Consider the following 26053-nt stretch of genomic DNA (forward strand, 5'->3'; position numbering starts at 1 on the left):
ACAAAGCCATTGGTGCCTGCATGTCTTCATCAAACCCCTTGCGTTCTAAATGAGATGTGAAGTGTAAGTATCTGGTTGTGAAGTGATCTACACTAAACCCCCCGCAATCTATCTTTTTTAAAAAACATATTTATATTTAATATAATATAACCTATAACAGTATTCTGTGCAAAGAAATCTCTCCTTCCCTTGCTCCTAAATGGTTATTCATTTTGCTGATGCAATAATAAAGTTTCATTAATTTATCCCAATATCCCCTTCAGTTGCGTGTAGCCAATGTACTAATGTTCTTGTGAAGTTCCTTACTACATTAAAGATACTATAGTATATAAATAGAAGTTGTTGCTGCTTTTTGGTGGGTTCTTTCATCTTGTGCACCATGATCCAAAATTCAATTCTAATAAACCACAGATAACTATGTCTTCTATAAGTTGCTCTGACTTGGATGGCAGTATTCATAAATAATATTAAACTCTATTTTTAACAATAATACATTCTGTAGTCTCTTAAAACCAAGGCTTAATGTAGTAACTGCTTGATCTTCAACAATAAATATTGTGATTGAAATATTTGAACAAATACGGGAGCCTTACATGAAACACAATAGCGAAAACCTACCGGGGACATTCACTACCTAAATTAACGGAAGGAGAAGGAAATGAAAAGAATTGACTCAGTGGAATTTCTTGTGTATTTTTATTGAATGACAACATTGTTTGACTGGTTTAATGTATCCTAGATTTTGTACTTTAAATGGACGGGAGGGGGGGAGGTAGGGAGGGTGGGATGGGAGGAGGGAGGAGGGGGGGGAGAAAATGGCACTGTATATGTTTGAAAAGGAAAAAGTGTGTATCATGGTCAATGTGGTTTATGGTGTGGGGGGGAAAAAAAAACAATAAAAATTGTGCACCTCAAGTCAGACAGCTTACATTATAAAGTCAGTGTTCCTTCTTCCCCGGAGCTCCCCTCTGTTTGCTCATTGGTGGTCAGACAATTCCATAAACATGCAGTTTCATCAGCAGCTGTTGAAAACACAACGTTGCCATCAGGACTCAATGTCAGATGCAAAACTCTCCCTCTGTGACCTACAAAGAAAGAACAGCATTAAAAGATTTTTATTTCAGACTACCTCTCGGTCAATAGGAAATTCTATTGTACAAAGGAACTTGGGTATCTTTATATGCTATTGAGAGTAACTGTGAACCTGCAGCAAACCAGTAAAGAAAGCCAATTGGCTGCTGACCTTCGAGGTTTTGAGCACAAGAGCAAGGATGTCCTTGAACAATTACACACAGCCTTGGCAAGACTGCTGCGAGAGTATTGCATGCAGTTTTGGTGCCCTCACAGTAGAAAGAATAAACTGGTACTTGCCATAGAAGGGATGCAGCAAATGTTTCCTGGGATGGCAGGATTTTTGTACGAGGAGAGATCACGTTGGTCTAAGTAGACTGTCCACTGGTGGACAGAGGAGATTTCACTAAAATGTACTAAATTCTGACAGATCTCATCAAGGTGGATATGGGCAGGGTGTTACCTTTGGTTGGGTGCCAAGAACGAGGGGTCACGACCTCCAGATACGTGGATATTGAGGCTGATATGTGGAGAAATTACTTTGCTCAGGGGTGGATCTCTCTTCTATAGAAAGTAGTGAAAGCCAAGTTGCTGAATATGTTTAAGAAGAATAAAATAGATGGATTTCAAGATGTGGAAGGTATCAAGAGTATAAGGATGGCGTGGTAATATTGATTTAAAATAGAATATTAGTTATCAGTACATTTAATCATGGAGTAGGGTGAGGGCTGAATGGACTTTTTTTGCACTTATGCTTCTGTATTACTTCTCTTTTACAATCAAAATTCTCAGTGTTAAATGTGCTCCACATCTATCTGTCTATTTTACTAGAATGCTGTTCACTGCATTTCTGAGTTTTGTGTCCTCTGAAAACTATGAACTTGTGCCCTGACATTATACTGTATATTAAAATGAGCAATGGCCTTAATTCAGTAAAACAATCACTCACAACTATTCAAACACAAGAACTGCAGATGCTGGAATCTTGAGCAAACCATGAGATGCTGGAGGTTCTCAGTGGGTCAGGCAGCATCCATGGAAAGAGATGGTCAGTCAACATTTTGGGTCAGAGCCCTTTATCAAGAAAATATGGGATGGAGAGATAACAAGCATAAAAAAGGGAAGACTGGAAAAAGCCCATGTGGTAATAGAACTGCTGGATAAGGTGGGAGAGGTGGAAAGAAAGGTAGGAGAGGAGACTGGGAGCACTTTGAAAGAAAAATAAGTACAAGAGCAAGGTTAAATGGAAACAGTGGAACTGGATCCGGAATGGGGGTGGGGGTTACCCAAGACTGTGAAATTCAATGTTCATGCCATTTGGTTTTGGGCTACTCAGGCAGAACATGATTGTTATTCTTGAGGTTTACATTTGGCTTCACCCTAGAAATGGATGAGGCTGAGGACAGGCATATTGGCATGTGAATGGCTGGCAACTGTGAGCTGCAGTTTGTAGCCAATAACAGATCACAGAAGCTCAGCAAAGATTGTTCTCATCAATGTTGAGGAGGTCACATCGATTTCAGCCAATACAGTAGATTAAGTTGGACACAGTGCATGTGAAAATCTGCCTCATCTGCAAGTTCTGTTTGGTGCAATGGGTGGAGATGAGGGATGGGGGGTGGGGAGGAAATGGAGGGACCAGTTATACATTTTCTGCAATTACAGTAGGAAGTTGCCATAGGGGTGGAAGGATGGATGAAGAGGGAAGAGCGGCTGGAAGGATAAATAGAGAGGGAAAAGCGGCTGGGGAGTCACTCACAACTGTTCTCCATTTTCTGGCTCTTAGCCAATTTTGTATCCAGGGTTTCATTGATTTCTCCATCTTTATGGGGGTTTTATTTACTGCACTTCAGTATGGGCTCAGTCATCTCGTTCAAAAGTAGTTGGCTTCCAGCTCAATGCAACTATAGATCTGAGATCTGCAATTGTCCGAGTTCTCTCCCTTAGATATCCATGATCTCTAACCTGGCACCATCTAAAGTCCATGATTATATTAGCAGTCACAGTGTCCTACACCCATGTTCTGCTGCTGCATTGAAACATTTCCATCCATCACTTCCTGTCCTATTGTGAGGACAGTTGAGGTGCAAAAGGGGAGCTAATGGAAATACTGCACAGGCTCAGCACCACAGTGTCTTCTACAGAAAAAAGATTACAAACCTGCAAAGAATCAAAGAGACATTAAAATATATAGTGTGGGTTTCTAAAACCTCAAAATGTTCTCTCTTTTAATCATCTTTTGATGTTTATCAAACTGTGAGACAACATTCTTTTTAGATCACATTTTGGCCATAGGCAATATCTCCAAGCACTTATAAAACAAAGTCATATTTTCACTAACATGGCTAATAGTTGTCTTAGTTATATTAATAATTATACTGCTTGCAGTATACAAAGTCTTATCTGTGTGTCTTGGCTAATAAATATAGTTGTTTTAAAAGAACCCAAGTTTCTTTATTAAATAAAAGAAACATCACATGGTACCCAGAGTGAGAATCAGTCAATATCAGCTGAGATATGGAGAATGTAAAGGAAACCTGATGCTGTAAATTGGAATGGAAATGTCAACCATGAGTGGAAGTTGTTGAAACAAAGATTCATGCTGTACCTGCTACCCGATAGCAAACCTAATGCATAGAAAATTGCACTGCTACTTATCGTGGTGGGACCTCAAGCATAAAAGGTTTTCAATACATTTGCTTTTGCTGAGGCAGATGACCATGGCAAGTTCGACAAAGCTGTTCACCAAAGAAAAATGAAACTTTTGAGAGGTATGTGTTTTGATCACACACACAGCTACAAGGATAGAGCTTTGATACTTTTTTAATAGACTTGAAATTAAAAGCAAAAACATGCAATTTTGGATTGCTGCAAGATTCAATGATCTATGATCAAATTGTGTTCGAGATTATTGATAAGAAAGTGAGAGAGGTTGCTGGAGAGATAGAGCTTACCTTAGCTGAAGCTTTGAAGATATGCCACGCCAGTGAATTAGCTATGCATCATGCAAAAAAGTTTGGTGACAGCGCAAAAGCCAGTGAAAATGAAAGCATAGCCATAGCCACCATGTGTGTCCACATACATAAACAAAAAATGAGATATAAGAAACAACAAAAAGATGGAGAGAGATTCAAGTGAAAACAATGTTGCACTGAACATCCACAAAAACAATGCCCTAAAGTCTGTAATAAGTGCAAAGGGCAGAATCATTATGCAAACCAATGTTTTTCCAAAGGGAAATAAAACAAAAGTGAAACTGTACACTCTATAGAAGAAACCACCCTCAGTGATACACTTTTCATTGGCTTGGTAGTGCAGGAAGATTATAAACCAACAGATACTGAACAACTAAGCATGAACATAGTTGAGCAGGATAAGTGGACTGTGTCATTGCATGCAAATGGAGCAAATATTCCTTTCAAGCTGAACACAGGAGCAAAGGTCAATTTGATCTGTGAGCGCGACATCAGGGCAATGAAGATAAAGCCATATATCCATGGAAATCCTGTACAGCTCAAAGCCTACAATGGACACAGCATTGACACGAAAGGTACATGTAGACTCAAGGTGAAAGTTAAAGAGCACCACCTCAGGTTCACGGTAGTCCCAGATGGACTCAAGAAATTCCACAGTTATGTGTATGGTCTACCAACATTCATGGCAGAGATGGACCACAAACCATTAATAGCGATAATCAAGAAAAGTCTCATTGAAATGTCAGCAAGAATCCAAAACCTGGTGATGAATTTACAATGTTATGACTTTGGATTGGTGTCAACACCAGGGAAACTTATTGTATTAGCTGATGCGTTATCCAGGGCAACAAATCAAAGTGAGGCACAGATTGAGAGTTCCACTGAGACAGTTGTGAATCTCCATGTGAACCTGATCATAGGTACATAGGAAGTAGGAACAGGAGTAGGCCAAAAATGGCCCATCGAGCCTGCTCCGCCATTCAATACGATCATGGATGATCTAATTTATGATCTAATTTATGATCTAACTCCACCTACCCTGCCTTCTCCCCATATCCCCTAATTCCTCTATCATGTAAAAATTTATCTAACCGAATTTTAAATATGTTTAATGAGGCAGCCGCAACCACTTCCCTGGTTAGAGAATTCCAAACATTCACTACTCTCTGGGAAAAACTATTTTTTCTCATCTCTATTCTAAATCTACTCCCCCGAATCTTGAGACTGTGTCCTCTCATTTTAGTTTCCCCGGCCAGCTCAAAAAACCTTCCTACATCTATCCTATCCATACCCTTCATAATCCTATGTTTCTATAAGATCTCCTCTCATTCTTCTGAACTCGAGTGAATACAATCCTAGACGATTTAATCTTTCATCATAAGTCAACCCCTTCATCCCAGGGATCAACCTAGTAAACCTCCTCTGGACCGTCTCCAAAGCCAGTATATCCTTCTTCAAATATGGAGACCAGAACTGGACACAGTACTCCAGGTGCGGTCTCACCAGTACCTTATACAGTTGCAACATTACCTCCCTACTCCTGAATTCAATTCCTCTAGCGATGAAGGCCAACATTCCATTTGCCTTCTTAATAACCTGCTGCACCTGCAACCTAACTTTTTGCGATTCATGCACAAGCACTCCCAAGTCCCTCTGCACAACAGCATGCTGTAGTTTTTCACCCTTTAATAATATTCATCTCTTTTATTTTTCTTGCCGAAGTGGATAACCTCACACTTACTAACATTGTACTCCATCTGCCAGACCTTTGCCCACTCATCCAGCTTAACTATATCCCTCTGCAGACTCTCCACATCCTCATTACAATTTGCTCTTCCACTTAATTTGGTGTCATCTGCAAACTTGGCTACACCACATTTTGTCCCCTCCTCCAAGTCATCAATGTAAATGATGAACAGTTGTGGACCTAACACTGACCCCTGCGGCACCCCACTTACCACTCTCTGCCAACCAGAAAAACTCCCATTTATCCCGACTCTCTGCCTCCTGTCAGACAACCAATTTTCAAATCAGGCCAATATACTTCCCCGGACTCCACTTTCCTGTAACTTACTGATAAGTCTCTTGTGCGGCACCTTATCAAATGCTTTCTAGAAATCCAAATATACAACATCAACCTGTTCCCCTCTATCCACCGCACCCATTATATCCTCAATAAATCCTAACAAGTTTGTCAAACAAGATCTTCCCTTTCTAAAACCATGCTGCGTCTGCCTGATTGAACCCTTACGTTCCAAAAGTTTCACTATTTCATCTTTAATGACGGCTTCGAGCATTTTTCCAACTACAGACGTCAAGCTAATTGGCCGATAATTTCCAGTCTTCTGCCTACATCCCTTCTTAAAAAGTGGCGTGACATTTGCTGTCTTCCAGTCTGCCGGGACCTGCCCAGAATCCAAGGAATTTTGGTAAATGGCCACCAATGCATCAACTATAACTTCTGCCATTTCCTTCAAAACCCTTGGATGCATATCATCAGGACCAGGTGATTTGTTTGGCTTTAGTCCCATTAGTTTCTCATCACTGAATCACTTCCCATATCTGACATGAAATCCAAGCAGATCACAGCTGAAACAGAAAAGGATAGAGTTCTACAAAAGGCCATCAAGAATCTGAATGAAGGATGGCCTAGAGATGAATGTCAGCCATACTACAACATCAGAGCTGAACTGAATGTTGTCAATGGGCTTCTACTCAGACAGAGTAGAATTATCATTCATCAATCACTACAAAAAGTGATGTTGAAAAAGATGCATGAGGGACACCTTGGAATGGGAAAATGCAAGAGGAGGGCCTGAATTGCTGTTTATTGGCCAGGGATAAACACTGACATTCACAGGATGGTTTCCAGCTATGAGACCTATTTGAAACATCACACAAAGGAAGCAAAGGAACCCATGATAATAACTGACTTACCAGCAGAACCATGGCAGAAAGCTGAGAGTAATCTGTTCCACGTGGATAGAAATAATTACTTGCTGGTTATTGATTATCTATTGAACTATCCAGAGATTGTGCTGTTTCCCTGTCCTTCTGGTGTCTCACAGCAGAGATAGGCCCAGGATTACAGTAGGAAAGCTTTGGAAGTCCTGTGTCTTTTTGTGACCAAGTATTTTAAATCATAACTGCACAAATATTTATGGTAAAGTAATAATAATTTTATGCATTTGAAGAAATTTTAATTGACTGAAGACCCCAAAAACACAGCAGCAATAGAAATTCACCAAGACAAATGTTACTTAAACAAAAGTTGCTTTTAATTTTCTTTAAACATAAAAACAGGATCAAACTTTAACTTATTACTATTAACTCAGCCTAATTTAACCCCTTCTAATTCTAAGCTCATATGTATGTATTGTGTGTATATGTTCAGGAAAATCCTTTGATTCACAGTCCAATCTCACTTCTTACTCCTCCAAGTTCACTGGTATCAGGCAATTCTTATACTGTGCACAGAATTTAACATTTATGAATTTTCATCAGGCTCTGGTGCTTAAATGAAGGTTCTCGTCAATTTCAGAGACAGATTTGTTGCTTGTTGGACACACGCACACAAACTGATTCCCTCCAATCAATCATTTCAGTGTCTTGCTGAAGAAACCTGCCCCATCGTGGGTTTTCCAAATGATAACCTCTTCTTCCAGGTCACCACAGAGTTCCTCTTGTTTCCCTTATTTCAGGAGAAACACTCTAGCCAGTCATTTCCTCTTGTAATTACTACAAGGGTTTTCAACAGGCTGAAGTCAGAACTCACAACCCATCTTCAAAATGGGGTTTTAACAATCTGTCAGCTTGCCATGTTGCAGCCTCCAAAAGCTACTGCAGAAATCAGTTCTCTCTCTCTCTCTCTCTCTCTCTCTCTCTCTCTCCAATGAATCATGTTTTTTTTCTCTCTCTCTCTGTTTGGAAAACCACATGACCCCTCTTAGAACAGCAAACTGCAACCAGATAGATTGTTGGCACCGGAATCAGTTTATACCTGCACATCTGTTGCTTTAAAGTCCACTTACTCCACAAATAGTCCATTTACTCCACAACATCAGTCCAATTAACACCTACTTGTGAAGTCTCCATAGGCATTCTTCAAAGTTTCTGTAAAGTCACTGTAGACATGAAGTCTCTACTTTTGCACAGCTCCTGCATTTCAAATGAGATGTCTTTTGTGAAGTGATGATGTCTGTTTGTGAAGTGACCTACACTAAAACCCCACAATATATCTCTTTTTAAAAAAACATATATAATGATATAAAATATAATATAACCCATAACACAACCAAAAACAATAATATTTTATCTTCATTTCAATACATCAGAAATTCATAACCATTTTGTGATTATTTTCCATTGCTTAGGGTTTTTTTAAATACATTCTTGCAGAGGAAATTAATTCAAATTTCCCCTCCCACTCAGGACCCTTAGAGCAGTTTTTGATATATTTACACTTCTATGCAGTTCATGAGGTGCTTACCTTTCAGATCAGCTAACTTTGTGATAGATGGGTAGTTCCAGACAGAAACCTGATGTTTGGGAAAACCATGACCAGTTATTAACTCTTTGTACTTGGGTAACCAGAGCAATGAACAAATCTGGAAGGAAACCCAATTTTAATTAGTAATGCATGGTTTTTATATTGATTGTTTCAACTTTCTGTTGTTGGAACACACTTTTGGGTTGGTAGTGTGTGGGGTAGAGATGGGAGGAATAACTTTCTCCCATTCTACTTGTCCCTTATATAGAATAATTTTCAGCCCACTGCTCATTTGAAAGCTGCAGACAATTCCTACTTGAGTGATTATTATAGAAATCGGAATGTTTGTGGAAATGAAAGCCTAGTTTATCCTGTGAAGTCCATTGCCCAAAATTTCTGGCCACTTTCTCTGTTATTCAGAGCTGGAAAACTAATGTTACTGTTCCAGACAACCAAACCAGGGGAGTGCTGGTCAACACAGTCTTCCAAAGTAACAGCTGAGTAACATGGGCAAACCAAAATAAGCCCATCCCTAAAAGACCTCTGAAAGCCTTTATCAGTATCTGAACTCAACTCTAAGCTATACCATGTGTCAAAATATTTCAATGGTGCTCAAATCAATCAGAACATTTAAAATCTGTTGAAATGAAATCATGCATTAAAATTTAAAATATCAATTAAAGATACGTAAAATAACCACAATTTCAAACATCATTTAATAAAGATTGGTGGTATCAGTAGTCATGGCAGGAATTCTCAAAAGTATTTCCTGGGTCAACTGGGACAAGATTATAATAAATTCTATGTAAAATATACTTAAACCTTATGGAAATTATGTTGTATTTGAAGAAATAGGTACATTTTGCAAAATTCAGAAATGGTCTTTTTCACTTATCCCGATACATGCAAGACGTCAGCAGGCAGACAAGAGCATATCATGGTGGTGACTTCAAAGAAGCCAGAATCTCTCAAAATATAATTCAAAAGGACAGATGCCTCAAGACGGAAGTAAAATAGCATCTTGGCTTTGACTTGGTCCATAGATTAAATTGCACAATTTATTTGGTTGGAGCAAAATCAATGTACAGATTCACCAAACCACAAAGCCCAATTGCAAATTTAAACATAGTAATGACATTACAAGATTCAGTATTTTCTTACTTGTGATCTTGTATCTATGTCTTTAATGCAGCTCCCAGTTTTTGTATCCCATATACGTAAATGCCCATCTTTCATTCCACCCCCAACAGCAAGAATTCGAGATTGCCATGGGCACCAGTTCATGGCCTATTGAAAAAAGCATTCAGTTATTGCTAAATAATAGTTATTTGCTGCTTGACTACATAGATTGTTTTCTCCTGGAACAGTAGAAAATGTAAATATGTATTTTCCTAATGCAAATTATTTCCTGAATTTTATTCCAGTACTTCATTGAAACCAAGGTATTTTGTAATAAGTTCATCATAACATTGCACCTTCTTGTGATGTCTTTCTATCTGAATAGGTGGAATAGGAAGCCTTGTTTTCAATAAAGAATAGTACAGGTTATCAATTGTACTATTCACAATTAGCACTGAAGAATTTTTTTGACAAAATTTGATCTGATCTATGTTTATTGCATGCTGCTTTGTTGCTTAGTTTGTGACTGAATGCAGCAAGGTATGGACAACTTTCAAATATAGCCGAATAGCAGCCAGTCTTTAATATTCATTTCTTTGGCTTGGCTTCGCGGACGAAGATTTATGGAGGGGGTAAAAAGTCCACGTCAGCTGCAGGCTCGTTTGTGGCTGACAAGTCCGATGCAGGACAGGCAGACACGGTTGCAGCGGTTGCAGGGGAAAATTGGTTGGTTGGGGTTGGGTGTTGGGTTTTTCCTCCTTTGCCTTTTGTCAGTGAGGTGGGCTCTGCGGTCTTCTTCAAAGGAGGTTGCTGCCCGCCGAACTGTGAGGCGCCAAGATGCACGGTTTGAGGCGTTATCAGCCCACTGGCGGTGGTCAATGTGGCAGGCACCAAGAGCTTTCTTTAGGCAGTCCTTGTACCTTTTCTTTGGTGCACCTCTGTCACGGTGGCCAGTGGAGAGCTCGCCATATAACACGATATTCATTTACGTCATTGCAAACTGTATAATCAATCTTCATGGGGCCACTGTTGACCAGGCACTTAAGAGAACCAGCTTCATAAATACTGCAACTCGAGGATGGTAAACACACTGTACCCATCATCCAAATTAGGAAGTAACTCACCCATAGCAAGAGACTCACTTTATAATTTCCCATCAATAAGGCATAAGTTAGAGTATAAATTGAGTAAATATATTAATATTAGTTAAAATGAAGTTCAAAGATATCATTAATCCTTTTAGCAGTCGTGACTGCCATAAAGTCAAGTGACCAGATACTCTCTGCTTACAATGCTGAGACTTAAGGCAGAGTGACTTGCAGCATATTCTGTTCTTCCATACAGTTGCCTGCAGTGTGGAAGGTATTGATTTACACACAACAGCACACCAACTTTACCCTACTGCTTTGTCATCTAGCTGCAATGCAAATTGGCCCATTTACTCAATCACCAGTGCATCATAGTCACCTCACTGACAAAAGGCAAAGGAGGAAAAACCCAACACCCAACCCCAACCCACCAATTTTCCCCTGCAACCGCTGCAACCGTGTCTGCCTGTCCCGCATCGGACTTGTCAGCCACAAACGAGCCTGCAGCTGACGTGGACTTTTACCCCCTCCATAAATCTTCGTCCGCGAAGCCAAGCCAAAGAAAGAAAGAAGAAGAAAAGAAAGTGCATCATAGTATCTAAGTACAAAACTTGGTAATAGGAAGCAGAGGGTGAAGGTGACCGTTTGTTTTTGTGATTACATGGATGTAAATGTAGGACACAATCAATAATTCACAGATTGGTTGTGTTATTAATGGTAGGGCAAAGTAGTCATGGACTATAGGACAATATTGTTGGGAAGATGAGCTAAGCAATGACAGGAAGAATTTAATCTGATAAATGGTGGTTGGTGCGCATTTATAAGGGTAGGACTTCAAAGTATCCTACAAGCATACACTATGAATGGTAGGGCCTGAGGGAATACATAGGAACAGGGGGACATTGATGCACAAGTCCAAGGATCACTGAAGGTTATAGCACAGGTGAACAATGTTGAGATGAAGAAGTTTGAGATATACAATATAAGGCCCGGAAATCATAGTGCAACATCAGTTAGACCATGTACCATTCCAGTCACCATAGTTAAAAATTCAAGAAAAATTATATAACTTTACTGGAAAGGGTGCAAAGAAATGTACCAGAATCTTGCCTGAGATGGAGGATTCCATTATAAGGAGAGGCTGGATATGCTGCATTTGGTTTTCTAAGAGCAAACTGAGGGGGGTGACCTGAGAAATGTAGATAATTATAAGGGGCATATTTAGGATAGAGAATGAGGGACCTTTCCACAAAATAGAGATCAAGTTCATTTATTGTCACATTTGAGGTGCAATTAAAAAGTTTGTTTTGTGAGCAGACCAGATAGTCAACCCATATATAGTTCAGTAAGCAAAACAAAGTTGACTGTAGTTACAGAGAGAGATAAGTTCATACAGAGCAAAGGCAACATCATTTTACTATTGTGAAGTTCATTAAGGATAATGGCAGGAAAACAAATCTGTCACACTCATGAATCTTCATCATGGTGGGAGAGGGGTGTGAAGAATAAATATGGCTGAGGTGGGATGAGTCTTTTAATATGTTGCCTGTTTTTCAAAGACTGTGGGAAATGTAGATGGAGTCAATGGAGAGGAGAGGGAGATTTGTCTGATTGTCCAAACTGTGTACATAGTTCTCTGCAGTTTTTTTTTTTGTGTGGTCTTGGATGGAGCAGTTCCATGCCATACAGTGATGCACCCTGACAGCATACTTTCAATGGTGCATGTGCAGATGATGTTGAGGTTTCTAGATCTAGAAGATAAAGGATAAGATATTTAAAGGGGATCTGATGAAGATTTTTTCCACCCAGGGCATGGGTAGGCCTATAGCTTAAAAATTGGTGATGAAGGCAAATATTTTCATGACATTTAAGAAGCCTCTAGACAAGTGATTGAATCACCGGAGCATAGAAGCCTGTAGACCATGTGCTGGTAAATGAGATTATTGAACGTGAACAAAAATAGGGTTGGCCAAGCTGCCATGTCTGTACTGAATTATGCGATGACTATGTCTTTATGACTTTGTAAAGTTACTTAAAGTTTTTAACCAATCTATGAGCAGCAAACAAGAAACATACATTGTTATACTACTAGTAATTAATCAGCATTCACCTTTACAGCTGATTCTAAATGATTAATGGTCATGTCTGGTTTATCACTGTTGTTGACCCCAGGATCATTGTGCCAAATGTTCAGGAGGCCGTCATTTCCACCACTAGCAAGGAATTCACCATCTGGTGACCATTTGAGGCTGCACACTTGTGAATCATGACCAAGGAGAGAGCCAACATGGTGTTGGGCAATCCTAACATCATGATGGTGAATAGATCCAAACCGAGAGCCACTACAGAACATGAATAGATGAAAAATATATATAAGTAAGAAATGCCAACTTTTTCATATCCACATCAGCAAAATTCAGTAGTTTTTTAATAGGGGAGGGTCCAGTGATGATTAGCTCATAAAATTCTTTCACGTTCCAAATAAAAAATCATTGTGTGAATCGTGTGGATTGATTCATTTATTAACAATTCATTCTAAACCTTATAATTTCAAAAGTATTGATAAAATTTACATTTGGTGATGAAGCATAAAACTCATGTTCAATCTCTAATTTTTATTCATTTGATATAACTACAAATATGATCAGTATCTTAACACACTGTATAACATCATAGAGGTGGAGATGAAGGCTGTAGATAGTTTGAGATGTGCATTGCCAACAATTATCTTGAAATCAAACATAAATATTTTTGTTCCATTACTAGGAATTTGTAACTATTTAGTTACAAATTTATTTATCAATAAATTTCCACACAATCTTATCTCCCCAATCACATGCATTGAGTAAACATTCAAGAAAAATATAACTAAAATGATTCTAAGATGTGATTGAACAACTCACCTACTACAGACATACCTGGTAAGAATGTGATCATTCCAACTCAGAGCTCCAACCATTGAGCAATGACTTTGAAGATTTCGCAATTTCTTCATAGTTTCAATATCCCACAACTTGAATTGTAAATACAAAATTGTTATGAGCAAACTTGCTAAAGTATTGCATCCAAACTAATAGAATAGGCCATTCTTTTCTTCTTGTGTCTTCCTTCTAACGCCTGTAGGTTCCCTTACCTCTCTCAAATGTTTTTAAAAAATAAGAACTTCCAGAACATCATTCAAACTTGGGGACTTTAAGATTACTAAGCGATTTTGAATTGCAGACAATGTTGCAATGCAGGGTATGCAGCAGTGGATGTCACAAATTCCAGATTATCTGCATTTTAATGTGTTGACATGGAATCATTTTGGTCACAACTCCAGGGATAACTTCTCTGCTCTTCAAAATAATAACATGCAAACATTTGCATTTACCAATTAAATCTTTTCATCCGAAGGACTACATCCAACAAAGTCAGTTGTGAAAAAAACTTCAGAAGTGGGACTTGAATATCGAGTATAGAATATAGAGTGGGACTTGTTTAGAGAGAAAAAGAAAGGCATTTATTAAAAAGTGTAGCTTCTGTTGCTAATCTCCACATAAAGCTCATCCATCAGTAGAGTTAACCCTTCTGTTCTTTCAGTCATTGAGGCAGAACTTCTTAACTCCTCTGATGTATATCTAGTTATGATGATATTCTCTGGTTATATCATGAGATCAAGTGAAATTCCCAAAGAAATATGGATATCTCTAGTCTCCATTCACAGCGAAGCCCAGTTAAAATCCACAGGAATCCTTGATTTAATCCCAAAAGTGAAGAGGGCCAAGGAAAGAATTCTCACTCTAGTATTTTTATTTCAATCAACTGAACGATCTTCATCCCAAAATGAAGAAGAATGTACTCTCCTCTCCAGAATGTCTGAATGTAACAATTTAATATTTAGCTATTTCTGTTATCACAGGGTGACAGCACAGTTAGTGTAAACGTTAGTGCAACATGTTTCAATGCCAGCGACCTGGATTCAAATCCGTCACTGTCTGTAAGTTTGTACGTTCTCCCTGGTCTGCGTGAGTTTCCACCCTTGAAGTAGACAGGGGTTGTAGGTCAACTGGGTACAATTGGGTGACACAGGCTCATGGGCTGAAAGGGCCTGTAACCATGCTTTATGTCTACATTTTAAATTATCAGTTGCCAAATAAAGAACACAGAAAAAGAGTCAAATTTTAATGTAAGTCGGTTTCTGAAAGAACTGATCTGAAGCCCACTTATGAATACAGGCCATAAGCCAAAAAATTACTCCTCTCAACTCTCAATGAGAAGTCTGGCACCTCATTAATAGTTGTTCCTTTAGATATTGTTACATACATCCATAATGTTGTATATAATCATTACTATAAACATCTTTAGCATATCTTTCAAAACCAGCAATTACAATATTTCAACGATGTTGGAATTTTAAATAAAATATACAATACTCCTCTCCAAACTTTCCCAATTGATCGAAAATAACAATAATCAATACCCAGTTACCTGCACCTGAGCAGAACTAGTTCCAATTGCAAGACTGTTTCTATCCTTAATCCAGGCCAGTGATGAAATGTATCCAGATTCCATGGGAATTACCTCATGGATTCCCTTTTCTGGGTGCCAAAGGTAAACTGCATTGGAAAGGGCAATAGCTACAAGATTTGCAGCATTCCAGTCAACCAAATTAAGATCTAAAAAAAATAAAATCCATGTTTGTAACAATGAGCTACATTTTGATAGTGCAGTTAACACAGACAAATGCTCTGAGGTACTTCTTAAGGGCCTGTTGGAAAATGAACACTGTGCCAACTGAGAAGAGATTGGGAGAGCCGACCAAAAGTTCAAAAAATTAATAGGATCCCAGGGGAGCATTCTGAAATAGGGATGTAGAATGATTACGATAGGGATTACAGATACTAGAAAATGAAAGCCAGGAAATCAAATTATAATTCTCAATAACAGAGGTTTGGGAAGTAAGGGAGAGAGAGGCTTTGACAATGGTGACAGAGAACAAGAAATGATTGGATGAATAATAAAAGTAGAGACATGGGAGACATGTTCAAGAAAAGGGATTTTTAAAACTTTTGGGCACTGAGAGAGGAGAAACAATGATCTTTTACAAGAATAAAGGTGAGCATATCTTGAACCTAGCTGGTAATACTGGTAACCATTTATCACAAAGACATTACTTGTAAAAAAAAACTTCCCTTAAATTAACAAGGACAATATATTTTGCTTAGAATTACTTAGTTGTACTTCAGTTCTCCTGGTTTCCTACTGTAGGAAGCAGAAAGAATTTTAAGAAAACTCTGATTTAACCAATGTGCACAGGATCTTCCTTTGGATTACAGATGGTGGTTTGAGAACTACATTGGAAATCTTTTGGAAGTAGTGTCAATTCACAAGGTGTATGTACTTAAAACAATGAGGTCCTGCAACACTTTTTCATTAAAGTCCTAAGTAACTTCTCCCACCATCATGTTGAAACAGAAAAGAAAAAATTTCCTCTCTGTATTCCTTCATCCCATTTTTAGGAGTATCCAACTTTTCTGAACAGCTGTAAGGTATACACTTCTCTATATAAAATAGCAACTCGCTTGAGCAATTTTGATTAATTTGTGTTCCATTCTCTATTCACCTTCCTTCTCTGGGTAATCAGACAGAGAATTGTTTACGTAAAGTTGAAAATTGAATATAAATTTCTGCCTTTAGAACAAATGCCTACAATCTAAAGACTAGACACTGAGCTAATTTTGCAATGTATTAATGCAAAGTATACGCATACATTTTGATATCTTTAAGGTATGGAGAAGGAGATGGCTTCCAGTTGTTTGCTTTGTGTCATATAAGATAGATTATAAAATCTCAAAGCAAATACAATGTATATGTAAATCATTGTTAATTACTACAAGGGAAAAAGATCATCCTATCAAGCTTTATTTTACTACTTTATTTTTCCTCTCTAAAACTAGGAAGATGCTGACAGATTGGAAATTATTTTTGGAGAGTTAAAAACCTCAGTGTTTTTTTAATCCCTGGCAATCCCAAACAAAGCATCAAACTTCCAAATTCTATGCAGTTACAAGAAGATGGGTTTCTCAAGGATCTGTATAGTAATCCTTATGTTGAAGTGTTCATGATAGAAGAACAACCAATCATAGATATTTTTGCAAAAAAATGCTGAATTGGAGTTTGTCAGATCCACAACAGAACATTACTTTTATTAACTGCATCAGAGAAAGTTGATGTTTGACAAAGGTATCAGAGAAATTAACCCATTCATCGTTTGAGATACTGTATCTTGCATTAATCTACTAGCTTGCACTATGACATGAAAATTTATAGTGTCAATTTCTGAATCAGAGTCACAAATTTTTGCCCTCAGTAGTTTTTCACTTATTTTTATTGGGAGAGTGTACATCTTCTTCCAGAAAGTGCTAACAGAATATGATGTTTATTGTGCAGTGGCTTCTATTTTGATGTTTCTGCTTTGCAGGATTGGGGATATCACACCAGAACCACACCAGTTTTACATTAGTATGAAAGCATGGTATGACAGATTATAGATATGTTTTTGGGAGATAAATTGGGGCAGGTTTTTAGTGTAGGTAACATACAAACACTTTAAAATACTGGGACTCTGCTCATGCTGGACAGGCTGGCACCAAGAGCCTTTGCAAAAGCTTTGAAGAGTGCCCATGGATTATTGTTTACAAAAAGGCAACAGATGAAAGAACTCGTCAGAGCCCCAGGCTGTCTGGAGTGGAGCTTGCTGTTCTAAGAAGGTCATGTGGTTTTCCAAGCAGAGAGAGTAAAACAGGCTTTTTCTCTGAGAGAGAGAATTGAGTTCTGCAGTTTTACAATCAGCAGCAGCAGCTGGGTCTGGAACAGGACAAGCTGGAAAGCTTGTGGAAAACCCCATTTGGAAGATGGGTTGTGAGTGCTTAGTTCAGCCTGGTCAAAGCGCTTGTGGTTTGCGGTGAGCTGTTAGCCAGAATCAGACACACACAAGGTAAAGACTGTACAACAGGCTTTAATCCAAAAAGACTTCCACAGAGCCAGGCTGGCTGTAGTTGCAGCAACTCTGAGTGAGGCCTCGGGAGGCCAGCGCAGGCTTATATCCTGGAGGGTGATTGACACCCAACCGGGTGGGACTTGATCCATTCAGGCCGACTGATTGACAGCCAGCCAGGTGTTGTCCTGTCCCCTTACACTCCTGAAGGTACAGGTGTTTCCCCCTGAAGTAGGCTGGCAGTACACTCCTGCAGGTACAGAGGTTGTCCCCTGCAGTAGACCAGTGGTGTACCACCACATTCAGCCCCTTCTTTAAAATTGTCCCAGGGGGCAGTAATCATACCCACTATACAAAATACAATATTTACAGAATGAGATGATCAAGCTGCCGCCGGGGCCTCTGTCACCATTGTAGGACTAGCTCTTTGTCACTGGTTGGAGGTGAAGTGGGGGGGGCTGGCAGCAGGGGTGTGTGTGACTGGTGTGGTGCCGCACAGAGGGTGGCCAAGGGGCCAGGGTCGATGTGCGATACTTGTATTGGATGATTGGGGGAGGAGGTTCGTCCCACAGGGCTGAAGCGGGCCCCTGGTGGTTAAGGAGGTCCAGCACGTCCCATAGCTGCCTGGGGATGGGGATGTATGCCTGGTCAGCGTCATCCTGGGCTGAAGGATGCTGTGGAGTGATAGGTGCTCCTGCTGGTGCCAGGTCCTTGGTTGAGACGGTGTCCTCCCTGCCACTGCAGAACCTAACACAGGTGTAGTTGTGGTTCGCGTGTAGGAGGAAGACCTGCTCGACCAGGGGTTCGGCCTTGTGTGTCCATACGTGCTTACGCAGGAGCACTGGTCCCAGTGACATGAGCCATGCTGGGAGGGACATTCCAGTTGCCGACTTCCTGGGGAATGTAAACAGACGTTCATGAGGGGTCTCATTGGTAGCCGTACAAAGCAGCGACCTAATGGCATGGAGCACCTCGGGCAGGGCGTCCTGCCAGTACTCAATGGCCCACCCTTTTGACTTGAAAGCCAGGAGGACTACCTTCCAGACCACCCCATTTTCGCCTTCCACTTGCCCATTGCCTCTCAGGTTATAACTCATCAGGCAGCTGGTCGCGATGCCCCTCGCCGTCAGGTACTGGCGCAGCTCATCACTCATGAAACTAGACCCTTGGCCACTGTGGATGAAAGCGGGGTAGCCAAACATGGTGAAAATCTGCCCCAAGGCCCTGATGATGGTGGCCATGGAGGTGTCTGGGCAAGGGATAGCGAAAGGGAAGCGTGAGTACTTGTCCACTACTATAAGGAAGTAGACATTTCAGTTCGTGGAAGGCAGGGGCCGTTTGAAGTCCATGGCGAGATGCTTGAAGGGCCGAGTAGCCTTTATGACATGGGCCTGGGGCAGGCGGAAGAAACGGGGTTTATACTCCGTTCAGACCCGGGAGGCCTCGGTCATGTCCCTGATAGTATACAGCAGGTTCCAGGACTTAATGAAGTGGTGCAACCTAGTGACACCCAGATGGCAGAGGGACTCATGCAATGCCTGCACCCTGTCGTCATGCATAAATGTGCAGATCCGAGAGAGGGCATTGGGGGAGTCGTTAAACTTCGCGGGGCGGTAATGGATGTCGTAGCTGTAGGTTGCCAGCTCGACTCTCCAGCGCAGGATCTTGTCATTCTTGATCTTGCTCTTGAGGGTAGTGTTAAACATGAACGCCATGGCCCACTAGACCGTGAGGAGGGTGAATCTCCTGACAGCCAGGTAGTGGCACCAGTGGCGGACTGCTTCCACAATCGCCTGGGCCTCCTTTTCAATGGCAGAATGCCCTAGCTCGGAGCCGTGGAGGGTCCTAGAGAAGAAAGCGATGGGACTCCCCCCTTGGTTAAGGGTAGCAGCGAGGGCTACCTCGGAGGCATCGCTCTCCACCTGGAACGGGGAGTCCTCATCCACGGCTTGCATTGTGGCATCTGCGATGTCCTGCCTGATGTGTGGATGAAGGCTATCTGTACCTCAGGTGGGAGGGGTAAAGTTGTAACTTGGTCCAATGGCCAGACCTTGTCCGAGAAATGAGGGACCCACTGCGAATAATAGGATAATAGGCCAACGCACCTGCGGAGGGCCTTTAGCGTGGGGGGGCAGAGGTAGCTCCATTAATGGGCGCATCCTTTCTGGATCTGGGCCGACGACCCCGTGGGCCACGATGTACCCCAGGATGGTGAGGCGGGTGGTGCTAAACACACACTTCTCCTTGTTGTAAGTGAGGTTCAGCTCCCCAGCTGACTGGAGGAAATTTTCCAGGTTAGCATCATTGTCCTGCTGGTCACGGTCGCAGATAGTGATGTTATCCAGATACGGGAACGTCGCCTTTAGCTTGTGCCTGTCTACCATGCTATCCATCTCACGCTGGAAGACAGAGACCCCGTTCATGACCCCAAAGGGAACTCGGCGGAACTGGTACAGGTGGCTCGTCTGCCTCGAAGAGCATGTCCTTCGGGTGGATGGGGATTTGGTGATACGCCAACTTCAGGTCAATCATGGAGAAAACCCGGTAGCGGGCTATCACATTGACCATGTCGGTGATCCTCAGCAGGGGGTATGCATCCAGTTGGGCGTACTGGTTAATGGTCTGGCTGTAATCCATGACCATCCTCAGCTTACTTCCCCCTTTGACCACCAGGACATGGGCTCTCCAAGGGCTGTTACTGGGCTCTATGACTCCTTCCGCCAGGAGTCGCCGCACCTCCGCCTTAATGAAGTCTCTGTCTGCGGTGCAATAGCGCCTACGTCTGGCGGTGATCAGCTTGCAGCCTAGCGTAAAAAGTGGAAAGAGCGCAGGTGGGGTAATGCGTAGTGTGGAGAGACCACAGGTTGGCCGGGGCTGGTAGGTTGGCGTGCTGTGTAACTTGAGTGGAGGTTGGGGCCCCCCGAAGGCAAGGATGACACTCTGAAGGTGGCACTGGAAATCTAGACCCAGGTGGACTGGAGCGCAGAGTTTAGGCATGACCAGGAGCCTGAACCCTGTGTAAGTCTTCCCTCCCACAGTTATATTGGCCAAACAGCTCCTGAGGGTACCAACAGTCTTATCCTTGGTGGTGAGGGCGATCGTGCAGGTGGTGGGGTGGACTTTTAATTTCAGGAAATGGGCCACGCTCGGGTGAATGAAGCTCTTGGTGCTGCCACTGTCGAACAGGCATTTTGTTACCTGCCCAATTGCTTGCATGTCCATCATAGAGCACCCGAGGTCGTGAGGGATGTCCCTTGTCAGCGTGGTAGCAGCCAGGACCATCTCAGGGTCAGAGTCGTCGCTCTCCAGTTGTCCATGGCAATTTATGGCGTCCGGAGGCATGGGGAGCGTCAGTAGGTTGGCCTGGTCATTGCCCGTGTTGATCACGTCGACATCGGTCGTGGGGTGCAGCATGCGGCAGCTGATGGCGTCTAGAAGCCTGGAGAGCATTGGTAGGACAGCCTGGTCATCACCCGTGTTGACCACGTCGTTCTCATCATCGTCTGGGGCCCTCCGTGTCAGCTACTGCCTGGCCCAAGATGGCGGTGGCACATGGGGGCCCACTGCATGGCTGGCCTCCTTCCCCAGTCATGTTCGTTGCACTGAGGGAAGTGATGTCGTCGTGGCCAGTGGCAGTGACGTCATGACGTCTGCCAGAAGTGACGTCATGCCGTGAACCGGAAGTGATGTCGCTATAGTTCTCGGCAAGCAGGGGCTGGTCCAGGTGCTCGGGGCACATGCTGCAATCGTCACTGGCTGAACCGGATGCTGCACCGTCGGAGTCGGGGAAGAAAGAAGTTGTAACGGGAACAATGGCGCCATCTGGCACGCCCACGTGGAGGGGTCTGAGGGGGAGGTGGGGAGGCATAGAGGGCCGCTGAGCTGCCGGCTGGTTTTGAGAGGCACACTTTAGCAAAGTGGCCTCTCTTGCCACATCGGGAACACTACTGGTTCCTAGCAGGCAGTTTCGGTGCAATCATCGGTCTGACCCACACCAGTAATTACAGGGGTGCCGGGCGCCTGCTGCAGTGACATTCTCCTCCCCAGCTGCAGTGTGAGAGGGCCATGAGGGAGCCTGAGGAAACCTGGAATCGAAGGCTTTGATGTGCAGAGCTGCAGCTTCCAGGGTTTGGACCACTTCCACTGTCTTGGTAAGGGGTAGATACTATCCTCCAGCAGCTTCTGCTGGATGTCCTTCGACCGTAGCCCTTGGATGAAGGCATCCCGGATCAGCCTCTCAACCTCCTCTGCGCCTACCCCGGGTTCAGCCAGACACGGTCGGGCCAACTCTCGCAGGTGTCCCAGGTAAGACTCAGCTGTCTCCATGGGTTGCTGGGCTCGGGTGTTGAGGAGGTACCTTGCACAGACCATATTCAGGGGGGGGCTTTTACAAGTTCTCAAGAGTGTCCATTGTGCTCTTGTACATGGAGCAGCCTTTAGTTGCCTGGAAGGCATGGGGACCCAGCTTTGACCAAAGTAGGACCAACCTCTTCCGATCTGAGTCCAGGATGCCACCTGCATATGCCTCGATGATTGCCTCGACCACGTGCTGCCAGATCTCGAAGCGTGTCTGGGCTTTCGGGTGGCGTGGGTCGACTTTGAGGCTCCCTGCGCTCAGGAGTTTTTCCAAGGCAGCCATCAGATTAAATTGTAGTGCGCTGTTAGCCAGAATCAGACATACACAAGGTAAAGACTGTACAACAGGCTTTAATCCACAAAGACTTCCACAGAGCCAGGCCGGCTGTAGCTGCAGCAACTCTGACTGAGGCCTCGGGAGACCAGCGCAGGCTTATATCCCAGAGGGTGTTTGACACCCAACCGGGTGGGGCTTGATCCATTCAGGCCGACTGATTGACAGCCGGCCAGGTGTTGTCCTGTCCCCTTACACTCCTGCAGGTACAGAGGTTGCCCCCTGCAGTAGGCCGGCAGTACACTCCTGCAGGTATAGAGGTTGCCCCCTGCAGTAGGCTGGTGGTGTACCACCACATGGTTCATACAAGAGGAGAGGTCTGGCTGCATAATGTTTCACTTGAAATAAGGGAAACAAAAAGGAACTCTTTGGTGACCTGAAAGAAAGAGGTTATCATCTGGAAAACCCAGATGGGGCAAGTTTCTTCGGCAAGACATTGAAGTGGTTGCTTAAAAGGAATCAGTTGTGGGTGTCCTGTGAACAACAAATCTCTCTCTGAAAACCGACAAGAACCTTCCTGAGAGGTAAACATTTACTTTTCTAGCACCAAAGCCTGGTGAACTTTATAAATGTTAAATTCTGTGCACAGTATAAGAATTGCCTGGAACCAGTGAACTTGGAGGAATGAGAAGTGAAACTCTAAATTTATACACATATTACATACATGTGCGCTTAGAATTAGAAGGGGGTTAATTAGGTTAGTTACGTTAATTGTGATAAGTTAAAGTGTGATACTGTTTTCATGTTTAAAGATAAGTAAAATCAACTTTTGTTTAACCATTTGTCTTGGTGAATATCTATTGCTGCTGGGTTTATGGGTCCTCTGGGCTTGTAACAATGGATTGTGGTGGAGGGGTGTTATTGTGATTGAAGATCTCTGATTAATGGTGTTCTGCAAGAATTGGTGCTAGAGTCTTTACTGTTTATAATATATATAAATGATTTGGTCAAAAATATAAGTGGGCTGATTAACAAGTTTGCAGATGACATGATAATTGATGAAACTGCAGATAGTCAGAATTGTTTTCAAGTGATATAGCAGGAAATAAATCAGTTAGAAATTGGGCAAAGAGATAGCAGATGATGTTTAATCTAGATATGTATGTTGGTAAAACATAGGAGACTGTCTATTTTTTTCAGATGAAACTCAATGCACTCTGGTGGTCGACCAGCATCAATAAGAGAAAAAGAATAATCGAACTTTTGGGCGGAAGGGCTTCATCAAGACTGGAAATAGAGAGAAAATCCAGGATTGGCAAGGCATGATGGGCAAAGGCAGAACATAGAACAGAACTGCACAGGGGCAGGCCCTTCAGCCCACATGTCTGTGCCAAACATGATGTGCAAATTAAACTAAAAATTTGCTGCTTGCTCCTGGTAGATATACCTCTGACCCTTCATATTCTTGTGCCCACCTAGAAGCCTCTTAAAAGCTACTGTTGTATCTGCTTCCATCATTACTCCTGGCAGTCCATTCCTGTCACTATTTTCTATGTAAAATATTTTCCCCACACTTCTCCCTTAAAACTTCCTCCCACTCACTTTAAACTTGTGTTCTCTAGTGTGCGACACTTTTCCTCTGGGGAGAGAGTTTCTCAATGTCCATCTGATCAATGCCTATCATAATTTTATGCACCTCAATTGGGTTGCCCCTCAGCCTCCTACGCTCCAGAGAAAACAACCCAAGTTTGTCCAATCTCTTTGCATAATTCATACCCTCCAAACCAGACAACATCCTGTTAAATCTCTTCTGAACTCTTTCCTGTAATGGGACAACCAGAAATGCATACAGTATTCGAAGTGCAGCCAAACCAAAGTGATATATAGCTGTAACATACTTACATACTGACTTCCAGGCCAAACAGCCTGAAGAAAACTGAGGTCCTCCATCAGCCAGCTCCCCACCATGACTACCAGCCCCCCCACATCTCCAACGGGCACACAAAACTCAAAACGGTCAACCAGTTTACCTATCTCGGCTGCACCATTTCATCAGATGCAAGGATCGACAATGAGATAGACAACAGACTCGCCAAGGCAAACAGCGCCTTTGGAAGACTACACAAAAGAGTCTGGAAAAACAACCAACTGAAAAACCTCACAAAGATAAGCGTATACAGAGCCGTTGTCATACCCACACTCCTGTTCGGCTCCGAATCATGGGTCCTCTACCGGCACCACCTACGGCTCCTAGAACGCTTCCACCAGCGTTGTCTCCGCTCCATCCTCAACATCCATTGGAGCGCTTACATCCCTAACGTCGAAGTACTCGAGATGGCAGAGGTCGACAGCATCGAGTCCACGCTGCTGAAGATCCAGCTGCGCTGGATAGGTCACGTCTCCAGAATGGAGGACCATCGCCTTCCCAAGATCGTGTTATATGGCGAGCTCTCCACTGGCCACCGTGACAGAGGTGCACCAAAGAAAAGGTACAAGGACTGCCTAAAGAAATCTCTTGGTGCCTGCCACATTGACCACCGCCAGTGGGCTGATAACGCCTCAAACCGTGCATCTTGGCGCCTCACAGTTTGGCGGGCAGCAACCTCCTTTGAAGAAGACCGCAGAGCCCACCTCACTGACAAAAGGCAAAGGAGGAAAAACCCAACACCCAACCCCAACCAACCAATTTTCCCCTGCAACCGCTGCAACCGTGTCTGCCTGTCCCGCATCGGACTTGTCAGCCACAAACGAGCCTGCAGCTGACGTGGACTTTTTACCCCCTCCATAAATCTTCGTCCGCGAAGCCAAGCCAAAAGAAGAACTTACATACTCAATGCGCCACCCATTGAAGCCAAGTATACCATGTGCCTTCTTTACCACTGTATCAACCTGTGCAGCTGCTTTCAATGGGTTACAGACCTGTACCCCTGGATCCCACTGCACAGCAATACTTTTAAGAGCCCTACCATTGACTGTATTCATGACCCTTAGATTTGATCACCCAAAGTGCAACACTTCACACTTGTCTGGATTAAACTCCATCTGCCATTTCTCTGCCCACATCTGCAACTGATAAATATCCTGTGTGATGCGCTGTGGTGCAGCAAACAAACACAAGAAGACTGTACTACAGGCTTTAATCAGCTTAGAATTGAACACCAGGTCTCTGTAGCCTCTGGTTCCACATGCCCAAATGATTTAGAAAAGGGACAGCTCAAGTCTTTATATGGGCCGGTGATTGACAGCCAGCATGGCGGGCCCAGCCTCGCAGGTTGCCTACCTGCAGGTACAGTGGTTGCCCCTGCAGTAGCCTGGTAGGAGCATGGTTATAGTAGTGGTTGTATCACCACATGCTGTTGTATTCTTTAATAACCCTCTACACATCCATAACTTCACCACTCTTTGTATCATCTGCAATACTAACCCATCCATCCACGTTTTTTCCCCATGTTATTTATGTATATCACAAACAATGTGACAGAGAGGCAAAAAAACAAAGGGATAGGTGGAGGAAGATGAGTCAGACAGGGTGGAATAGGTGATTAGAAAACAGAGGCTGCAGAGCTGAAATCTGATTTTAAAAAAGATGACAGTGGAAACCAGCAGGAAACCAAGGTGGGGGAAGGGATGAGGTGGAGAGACCAGAAGAAACCAATGGGAAAATGGGTAGAAGGAGGTGGAACCCAAGATTCTGTTACCCTT

The 26053-nt window shown here is 42.7% G+C and overlaps 2 protein-coding genes across 2 annotated transcripts in view; both read right to left on the bottom strand.

Moving 5' to 3' along the window:
- Positions 1 to 745: 745 nt before the first annotated feature.
- LOC138756688 (cell division cycle protein 20 homolog) lies at positions 746 to 21171 on the bottom strand. Its single transcript, XM_069923075.1, has 7 exons — positions 20421 to 21171; positions 15213 to 15400; positions 13661 to 13755; positions 12853 to 13084; positions 9697 to 9822; positions 8536 to 8653; positions 746 to 1085 (listed from the first exon to the last, which is right to left on the bottom strand). The coding sequence occupies exons 1-7, from the start codon at positions 21169 to 21171 to the stop codon at positions 931 to 933; spliced, it is 1665 nt and encodes a 554-aa protein (XP_069779176.1). The 3' UTR covers positions 746 to 930.
- A 46-nt stretch (positions 21172 to 21217) lies between these two features.
- Positions 21218 to 26053, bottom strand: part of LOC138756689 (uncharacterized) — a 45971-nt gene continuing 41135 nt past the window's right edge. Inside the window, exon 8 of the mRNA XM_069923076.1 lies at positions 21218 to 21675. Coding sequence (XP_069779177.1) covers positions 21218 to 21675 — 458 coding nt within the window. The remainder of the gene's footprint in view (positions 21676 to 26053) is intronic.

Source organism: Narcine bancroftii, chromosome 3 (genome assembly GCF_036971445.1).
Source record: "Narcine bancroftii isolate sNarBan1 chromosome 3, sNarBan1.hap1, whole genome shotgun sequence".
In the NCBI taxonomy this organism is placed as follows: Eukaryota; Metazoa; Chordata; class Chondrichthyes; order Torpediniformes; family Narcinidae; genus Narcine; species Narcine bancroftii.